The following is a 10,890-nucleotide window of genomic DNA, read 5'->3' on the forward strand; positions in this document are numbered from 1 at the left end:
TATATCGCATATATTTATATATCTATAGATTTTCAACATTAAATTGAAAAAAGGACGAAATAAATGATTAAGACATTCAATCGAATTGTATAAAAGTGTTCAACTAGTGTTAGTAGTTTAGTAATTCCACAAATTTAAATAAATTTCGCTGCTCCACAGAATTAGTTTCCTTTTTTTTATATCATTTTCGATTTAAGAATAACTACTTCTCATTAATTTAAAAGTTAATCGAACATCTCTTTCTCAAAAACTAATAGCATTGTATGTATAGCAACTTAATTTTAAATAACTTTTACTATATTAGAATGATAAGCTTGTGATTTTGTTGTTTGCAAAATCTGTAAATCAAGAAAATCACAGTTTAAAAGAGTGAGATTTTATACTTCAATCTTAAAATAAAAGGTGCAAAGGTGTACAAATTATAGAGCACTTGATTAAGTAGTCTAATTGCTTTTGATTTCTTCCAACTATATAGAAAATATCTTACAGTGGAGCACTACCCAAAATAAAAGTGTTCATTAAAAAAAATTTGTTTATTTGCGGCTGTTACATACATTAGCAGCACATTATAATGCCTTCTTAACTCTTAAGCAGCAAGTGAGAAAAGCACAAATCAACACACAATAGACAAATGAGAGAATGTTTCACTCAATGGTCGAGAATATTTGACTTCAAAAAGCTCCCCCAATCTTAATGTCCCCAAACACTTAATTACGCATACCATAAAATCAGTCGCATATACATGGAAATAAACATAATTTTATTACTGAAATGAAATACCCTTTCATTGACAATCCTAAGAGTGTAGGGTATTGGAATTGAACACAAAAACAAATTAAACAAACAATGCATAAGCTCACATCAGTGCAAAAGCTTTAAAAGTTTCCTAAATATATTTATCTATTTATTTGTTCAGCAAGCGCAAATAAAATAGCTATAGTCGGGTATGTTTCACTTTGAGTTACCCGTTAAATTTGTTTATTTAAAGAAGTTGAAAATTATATTTCAAGAAATTATATATTAATTATTTAGAACCACTTGAAAAATAATTACAATATACCTCAATATTGTTTATAAATTGAGTTCCCATTAATTTAATATTCCCTATTTGAAATTACTAAGCTCGCAATGCAAGAGAGCAAACATTGAATCGTCACAGTCTCTCGATCTGTTATGTTAATACGGAAATATCTAGCCAAATCGTTTTGAGTTTTCAGTAGACTTTTGGCTTTAGATGGATCTGCTTTTCCTCAGCCGGCGCATTTATCTCGGCGATGGCAGCCATGAGACGCCACTCCATGGGGGCATCATCGTGGACACTGAGGGCATCATTAGACGTGGTAAGTGGCAAATAGATGACGTGAGAGAGCAATAGAGAGCGAGTGAAATGAGTTTAAGTATTTACCACGAAACTTTCAATTTTCATTTGGGATTCCAAATACATATTTATATCTATGTATAGCATAAACTAAAATGTATTAGCCACATACAGATATTTTATATTTATAACACACATGCAGTTGCCGGTACTATGAATGACACTTGTTATTAATGTCACTCTGTGCTTAGTAAGGGATTTTTTGAAAAGAGCTTTTCATAAATGCTCTTCATAAGGTAGAAGGGAGAGGAGTAGACATTTCCGATCGCTTATTTTATATATTTTATGGAAATCAACTAATTACTTATATTTCAGATACCAAAAGATCGAAATATCTATATCTATAAAGTTGTTTGTCCAGACTCATGATATAATAATTGAGCAATTTATCATTTTGCTCGCTGTCTTATATCTTCCTATCTTCTTCCTTACTCTAGATCTCTCATTATGACAATATAAACAAAACACATCAACCAAAAATATATAAGAACATTAAGTCTTAAAGTCATCTTATGTTTAAGTTTGTTTTTGATTTTGTTTTAAATTTCAATAGTTTTAAGAACATGATATATTTAAGTTTGTTTTTAATTTTGTTTAAGATTTCAGTAGTTTTAGGATTTTGATTTCGAACTTTCATAGGAATCTTTCCATACCATGCAGTAGGTTAACTCAAATAATATAAAGAATATTTGAGTAAAAATAAAAGTTGCCAAATGAAAATATAAAATAAATAAAAGGTTAAATTAGGTATTTTTTCAACATTTTTAACATTTATAAGTAAACAATACACAACAACAGGTAATCAAATCTAAAAATCTATCACCAGATAATAAAAAATAATTATAAAAGCAACTAAATCGAAAGCAAAGTTATAATGCTAATTTCTTAGGAATAAATGTGTATTTTTATACCCGGTAGAAGGGTATTATAACTTTGTGCCGGCAGGAAATGTATGTAACAGGTAGAACGAGGCATCTCCGACCCTATAAAGTATATATATATTCTTGATCAGCGTCAACAGCCGAGACGATCTAGCCATGTCCGTCTGTCCGTCTGTGTGTCTGTCCGTCTGTCCGTATGAACACCTAGATCTCAGAGACTATAAGAGATAGAGCTATAATTTTTTTTCGACAGCATTTGTTATGTTTGCACGCAGATCAAGTTTGTTTCAAATGTTTGCCACGCCCACTTCCGACCCCGTAAATCAAAAAAATCGAATAACAAGCTTAATTTTAAAGCTAGAGTTGGTACATACAATAATTACTATAGTAGTTATGATTCCTGAAAATTTGGTTGCGATCAGATAAAAATTGTGGAAGTTATCAAAGAAATACTTTTGTATGGGCAAAAACGCCTTAGTTGCTTTGGCCGATAATCTGGTCCATTGTGCCGTCTATGGTATATTTTGAATGGTGTGCTGTATCGATATATCAAACATACCCTTTGGTATATTTTTAGTTTTTTTAGTATTTTCGGTATATTTTGAAAATAATACCGCAATATTTTGCCCTTATTAAAAATGGGTAGCGGGTATCTCACAGTCGAGCACACTCGACTATAACTTTCTTACTTGTTTTTAAATAAATTTAAATCAAATTAAAAGACCTTAAAAATCCAAATTAAAAAAGAATAACATTTCTTTAATGAAAATTGGTTATACTTTTAAATCAAATACAATTTGATAGAATTTTTGAAACATTCTTTATGTTTTTAAATCAAATAGATTGATAGAATTTTTCAAAAAATTGTTTGCAGTGTTGCGAACACCACAAGAAGTGAACACATATCTATACAACACCGAGTCGGAGGCAGTCTATGACTTTGGAGATCTGATGCTGATGCCGGGACTAATCGATGCGAATGTGCACATCAATGAGCCGGGTCGCAAGGACTGGGAAGGATTTGTAACGGCAACAAAATCAGCTGCAGCCGGTGGCTTTACAACGATAATCGATCGACCCACGTGAGTGCAAAAAAAAAGCATTCGCTGATGATGACACTAAATGTGTGTGTCTGTGTTATTTTAATATATTGCAAAGTTCAAAACTCACTCAATAGCAATGCCACACCGACCACAATCAATGTGCAAGCGTTGAAGGCAAAGACCGCCACAGCGAGGGGCAAAATCTATGTGGACGTCGGTTTCTGGGGCGGATTGGTGCCCGGCAACAGTGATCAATTGTTGCCCCTCCTGGCTGCCGGTGTGATGGGACTCCAGTGCACACTCTGTGGCAGCGCTCCGCCAGTTGGCGATGAGTTTGCCGCCATCAATGAGAGACAGCTAAGCGAAGCCGTCAAGCTGTTGAATGAGGCAGCTGAAACAGAGGCATTAATAGCGGTACGAATAATGAATTGTTTTCAAAACATTCGTATTTTTATCAGTTTACTTTTATTATTCCTATTGCCATGAAAAACGCATATCTCGCTTAACGGCCTCAACTAACTTTTATACATTAACTGAGAAATACTTTAAATGAGAACAACAAATAACTATTTTTTGTGTCCGAGTAATGAAAAATTGTTGCCAAATGTTTGTTTTATAGTTCTGCTTTGTTTAGTTATACAACTTACCACTTATACCACTTAAGCGACAGCATTTACGAACAAAAAAGGTTGGCCGCTAAGTGAAGTAATTTTAAAAATGCAAAATATCAATTCCGTATTGTCCATGCCTTGAACAAATATTGCTAAGTATCAGCTTTACAGTTCTATTTTTGAGGTTTGCATTAATAACTCGATTAACAGCCTCAATAGCGAAGCAACAAATTGGCCCTTATGTGCAAACACACTGAATGAAACAGAATATTGGTTTGCTGTTGTTAATGCACTGAAACATGTTGCTAAGTATCACTTTTGTAGTTATTTTTTATTCAGTTTTCACTTTACCTCACCTTAACTGTGACTAAAAAGTTGGCCCCTAAGTGAAAAATATTCAATGCAGAAAATATTTGTGTCACTGAGTTTTGTTATTAAAAACAATGTGACCCTTAAGTGCACATTATGTGGCCGTTAAGCGAGGCATGTTTGAATTGAACTTGCAGTCATGTTGCATTAAAAAACTGTAATCGAAATTTAATGAACAGAAAACTTGTAGATAATTAAACGAATGTATTGAACAAAATGTAAATAGTTCAGTTGATTGATCAATCACATTGTCTTTACAGTTCCACGCTGAGCTGCCACAGCAACAGCAACATCAACAGCCACCACAAACCACACAATCAAATGCAACCGAATCGAAATCCTATCACAGCTTTCTGGCAACGCGACCCCCACAAATGGAATTGTCGGCGATCAAATTGATTTGCCAGCTGGCCGAGCAGCAACCACAGCGTCGCTTCCACGTGATGAATCTCAGCTGTGCCGCAGCATTGCCGCTGCTGCAACAAAGCCAGCAACGTGGGGCACAATTGACGGCCGAAACCTGTCCACATTACCTCGCTCTATGCGCCGAGGATATCGACGATTGCCACACGGAATTCAAGACGTGGCCGCCGATACGCGAGCGTTGCAATCAGCTGCCCCTGTGGCAGGCATTGTTGCAACCCGCAGGCGGCGCCTTGCAACTGATCGCCAGCGATCATTCAGCTGCAACGCCCGGGGCACGTTGTCTCACCTACGGACGACAGCGTGGCGACTTTATCAACGCATGGCCAGGCATCAGTTCGTTGCAACTAAGTTTGCCCATTGTCTGGACGCGAGGACAGCAGTTGGAGCAACTGGAGCAGCGTTTAACGCTTGCCGATGTGCATCGATTGATGTGCTGGGAACCGGCAAAGCTATGCGGCTTGGAGAAGTTCAAGGGACGCATTGCCGAGGGTTATGATGCCGATTTTTGCATTTGGAATCCGGATGAGGAGTTCACGGTGTCGCAAGATGCGATGCATGCGGCGAACAAATCCGCTTCGCCGTATGCGGGGCAACGGCTAAGGGGCGTGGTGCATGCCACAGTAGTGCGTGGCCTGCATGTTTATCAGCAGTTCGAGGGATTCGGACAGCCGCTTGGCAAAGTGCTGCTGCGCAAGAGCAGTCGCAAGGTGGTCAAGTTTGTTCGGCTGTGAAATAAAACTTTGTTAATTAAACAAATTTGCTAGATTTAAATTGGGATACAGCCCAGTTGCCACCGCTGCTGCATACTCTAATGACACGGCAAGGGGCATGTTTACTTTCGTGGGGCATGTGCAACATTTAAACAAATCACACAAATCTAGAATACTGAGAAGATCTAACCATGGAATCTTTTCTCCATCCTTTTATCAAATCTTTTTTCTCATTGTGTTGATTGATTCACTTCAGGAACTTTTTTGGTAATTCAATATAAGTAAGTACAATTGGTTCATTGAATTTTTTAAATATGAAATCAAATAGACCCAAAAGAAATGGAAAACAAAATTAGATAGAGCAAAGTTACAAGATAAGTAAGTTCCAATATAAGTAAGAAAATATTCAAATATTTTCTGCTATACATAAATATATATTTATGAAAGTTAAATTGGCCCAAAGTATACAAAACTGAAAAATGAAATCAGGAAAGCATAATTTATTTAATTAAATTATTAAATAAATTGTATCATACACAAATATACTTAAATGCATAAATGAGCCAAATGAATAAGAAAAATTAAAAAGAATTTGAAGTAAATAAAAAATTATGATCTATAAAAAATGAATGCTTTGAATCATGATAATTCTTAAATTGAATGACAATTTAGTGAATTAAATTTGGAAATATTCGCAATGTTCATAAATATTTATAAAAGCTAAATAGGCAAGAAAAAACAAAAGTAAATAAAATAAAACACGAAAAAGTTTAGCGGAGGCCAAATATTTGAACAACAAAAAATTTGTTGAACCTTTCTACACTTGAGTAAATTGGTTTTGCCTTCCAACAAATATTTTCTACTGACGTTCTACAGACTATTAAATTTAAATTACACAAAAAAAAGGTTATTGAACGCTTTCCAAAAAAAGTTTTATTTCGACATTTCAGAAACTTTTAAAATCCTGAAATATTTAGTATTTAATACTATATACTATATATAATAATAAAATACTAAAATTGTGAAATACTAAACTAGTAAAGTACTAAAAACCTTAAATACTGGAATACTAAATGCTAAAATACTAAAAAACTAATTAAATAAAATGCTAAAAATCAAACATAAATATTTTGAAATATCAAATGAAGAACTTGAAATAACTGCAACTGTTTTCCACTTGCTACGTTTTCTCTATGAAGCTTAATTTATTATGATTGTGACTATTTCCTAGAATGTTATAACTTTCCACAATTTTTCAGCTGGGACTAATGGTAATCATCTAACCTAAGTAAGTATCTTGCATGTTGTTTGTATGTCGGTATGTCGAGGTTAATTATGAAATAATTTGCTGTTGGTTTGCGACACATGCGGAAATGTATTTCAACTTCGGCGTGTCGAAGTTAACTCTTCATTTATGTGTTTACTCGGTACGTGTAAAAGCTACACCCACACACAAATACTAACACACACACACACACACTTATACACACACAGCATGCTATTCAGTTGTGGGATGTGAAGTCATTCAGTCTTGTTCCGCTTTCAAGCTCTTTTCGTCTTGACGTCGCGTCGTCGTCGACGTCGTCGTCGCTTTTTGCCTTTATGAGGAGACGTGCAACAAGTTGTCGCGTGGCAACGCTAAGCAAACGCGCACACACACACACAGCACACACCGCACACACACACACATAGCAAACATGCTCGGCCTGTTGCATGCGTGTGACAGCTTATGTTTGCTTGCCAGGCGTCAACTCAATTTTTGCCATGAGACATGTTTACCTAGGCGTTAGCAGTTAGAGCGAGATGCCACTACACACGCATGTATGCGAGAGAGAGGGATGAGGAAGAAGAGTGGGCAAAAATAGAGACGTTTGCGGTCTGCGTGTGTGTGTGTGTGTGTGTGTGTGTGTGTGGGTTGGAATGTCCATGTTGGGTTTCTGCATTAGACCTTAGCGCATGATAAGCATTTCTCTCCAAATGTGATATTCAACACCTTTTTTCCATTACAATTCATTTTCGTGAACTTCTTCTATTCTTCGGTTCAGCATTCATTTATTTATGCTCAAGCTGTTGTTGTTAGGCCAAACTATGTGTTTAACTTGCTGTGTGACAAATGTATTTCATGTGACGAATCTATTATCTACTATACAAATTATGTTCTACTAATGAATATGTTTCCTTATGCTATATGGTAAACAAAAAATTGAAATATGATTAAAGCAAGTATCATAATTGCTTTAAAGATAAATGAATTTATAAAAACGCCTTTCGAAAAGATGCTAAAAAATAGTATTATACCAAATATTATAATATTAATATATACAAAACCTTTACAAACTATTTTATACTAATAAATATGTAAATTAATAAAACATGTAAAAAAAAATATAACAAAAAAGTAAAAAGGATACTCGCTTCCCATTTTTAATAAGAGCAAAAGAATGCGGTATTATTTCTAAAATATACCAAATTAATATATCAAAAAATACTAAAATATACCACTAGTTATATTTGGTATATTGATATGGTACTACATTTAAAATATATGGTATATATACCAAATTGTCAACTAAAGCAACTATGAGACATTGATATTACTTTGACACATAAAATAATTGAATTTTACTATATTCAATACGTTATTTTTTCTTTATCTATAACATTTTTAAATTCTAATATAATCACTTGTTATGGAATTATTTATATCATCAATATTTAAGAATAAAATATCTATGTTTTCTATTCTCTGCAATCGAAATATGCATGTAAAATACTTTTTACTATATTGAATTAAATAATATTATAAGCAGTTTAAAATTTTGCTTCTGCCTGTTGCACACAAAACTCCAAAATGCATTTTGGCCATTTGCAGGATTTAACAATAAAACATATGCAGCAAAAAGTTTGCTTAATCCAACCCAGCCAAGCGATATATGAATTTAAGCTCAAGGGTGGCCGAGACTGATAAACCTAAGTTGTAGCTATTCTATAAGCTATATGCTACTAAATATTATATTATTATATAATATATTATGTATACTATAATTTATAATTATATAATTATAAAGTATAATATATTATATATCGAAATACTCTCAATATATTATATTAAAAATGTTTAATAAAACCTAAGTGCATTATTTCAATGATTTGCAAGGAAAGTTGTACTTCATTTTGCTACCGGGTATTTGTCAGTCGAGCCACCTGCTTTGTTGTTTTTCCCATTCATTCATTTGGCAGTTAAGTTTCTTGTTGCTTGCAAATAATGCACAACATTTGATTTCTCTCGTCTCTAGTCCTTTGCTTTGTATCTCTCTGCTTCTTATTATTATTGCTTTGTCAGTCGACGTCAAAGTCGAGTATTTATTATATATATATGTTTGTATATACTTTATACTAAATATGGTGTATGGTATATGGTCTATATATTATTATTTATTTGCTTACGTCTGACGTACTATATTCTAGTGCTCAACAACATTGAGTTCGCTTCGCTTGCTTCCACCTGATGATTGTGTGGGCGACGAGTTGGCGAAAAGTTCCAGAAATTTGGATACAACTTTGGCACACAGCGAAGCATCGCAGGGGGGGGCAGAGATAGAGAGAGGAGGGAGGAGAGAAATGAGGGTGGCATAAACGTATTACGTAGAACGCTTTACGCGCCCCTGCGCATTTCCTATTAAATAAATGCCAGAAGCAGCTCACTTTCAAATCACATTACTGCTGCTGAGTACAGAACGGCACAGAGCACGGAACAGAACAGAAGAGAACAGAAGAGAACAGGACAGGACAGCTCAGGACAGGACATGACAGGACAGGACACCACAGGTAGCAACATGGCAGCCAAAGGGTGCAATCAGTGCTTGCCTGCTTGACTTTTACAGTGAAAGCTCGCTAAGCGTTGAGAAATTTCAAAATAACTATTTCGTAGCGTTCATTTCTCACATTTTTCTACAGTCTTCGTTGCGAACATAATAAGTGTTTCATAGAAGGGAATAACTATGGTAAAGTATGAAAAATTTGGCAACATTTTCTTTGACAAAAAAGAAAAGGAACATATATCGAATGATCTTTTGCAGAATGAAAGATTTCACTCAGTAAGCTTGCTATATTGAAATGTTCATTAAAATAATAATTTTATAGCAAGGATTAGCTATTGTATAAACTATAGTATAAATAATATAGTACAGTATATATATAAATAGAAAACAAAGTGTATAAAAATGTTGCTATAATCAAAAAAACATAGAAAAGAGATTTTCAAGTATTTACTTAGCTTGTATGCTTTAAAAAAAAAAATACTTAAAAATGTTAATTCTTCAAAAAAAAAAACCTTTAACAATATTTCTGTTAATAACAAAACAATCCCCTAAAAAAGCTTTTTTTTAGAATTTACTTATTATCTTTAGATAGATAGATTCTAAATAAATAAAGAATATAAAAAAAAAATATATACAAATTTTACCATAGTTCTTCTATTACCAATAGAAAAATATTTTACTTTATTACTTGGTTAACTTGGTTTATTAGAATATTCTTCAAAATTTAATCACATTTCTTCCCATAAAAATCGAAAAATCATACTAAGTTTTCACTGTACTTTTTTTTTGTTTCGTCTTTAATTTTTTTTTTTCTTTTTTTTGAGGGTGACATGACGTATTTCAGTTTCATTATAGGCTGCGACTGTCAGAAGCAGACGGCAACGCATCACACGGCGTATGCGTAATTTATGCAGCGTTTATGAGGCATACGTCATGTAAGCCGCACACACACACACACACATACACGCGTTCGCACACGCACACAGATACAGTGGGTTTTATTCAATGTATCTTTGTCAAGCAAAAACCGCGTTTTTGGCATAGTTGGAAAGCAGCTTTTGGCTCTTGGTGTGTGTGAGTGAGTGAGTGAGTGTTGCGTGTATGGGTGTGTGTGTGTGTGTGCGTGTGTGCGTGTGTGCGTGTGTTTGTGCTCTGATTGTTACATTACGCCGTGCTCGTCCAAATTGAAAAGTTAGCTACGTTTCGCGGCCTCGGGCTGCGTTTGTTTTTCAATTCGTTTCAAATGCATGAGTTTTACGTATTGGTTTCGATGTCCTCTCCATTCTACATAATGTCCAAAATGGGACACAAGGTGTGTGGTGAGTGGGTGGTGAATTTGGGAGCGGTTGGAGCACTAAAAAGGGGTGGAATTATGTGGTTTTCACATGTTCTCCACATGCATACTAAGCACTTTTTGTGCAACAATTGAAAGTGCTCCATCAAACGTATCATAAAATGACTGCAATCAAATGTCATTTATGTATGTACATATGTAGTAGTATGTATGTAGATCACCAACTATGTTAGTTGCCTTGTGGCTGCTCCTTTCAAACGACGCATTATTAACATTGACATCGTCAATTGCTACTTTCTGTCTCATTGTTTGCCGCATTTTACGACCAACTCGCACATTTTTTTCCGGTCATTTTTA

At 34.4% G+C, this 10,890-nt stretch overlaps 1 protein-coding gene across 1 annotated transcript; it reads left to right on the forward strand.

Annotated features, from left to right (window-relative positions):
• Window positions 1-1,234: 1,234 nt before the first annotated feature.
• On the forward strand, window positions 1,235-5,973 carry LOC117570408 (allantoinase). The gene is made up of 4 exons (XM_034252037.2): window positions 1,235-1,340; window positions 3,134-3,341; window positions 3,437-3,716; window positions 4,543-5,973. Exons 1-4 carry the CDS (start codon window positions 1,235-1,237, stop codon window positions 5,437-5,439), a joined length of 1,491 nt encoding a protein of 496 aa, XP_034107928.1. The 3' UTR covers window positions 5,440-5,973.
• The last annotated feature ends 4,917 nt before the right edge of the window (window positions 5,974-10,890 follow it).

The sequence above is a fragment of the Drosophila albomicans genome, chromosome X (genome assembly GCF_009650485.2).
Source record: "Drosophila albomicans strain 15112-1751.03 chromosome X, ASM965048v2, whole genome shotgun sequence".
NCBI classification, from domain to species: Eukaryota; Metazoa; Arthropoda; class Insecta; order Diptera; family Drosophilidae; genus Drosophila; species Drosophila albomicans.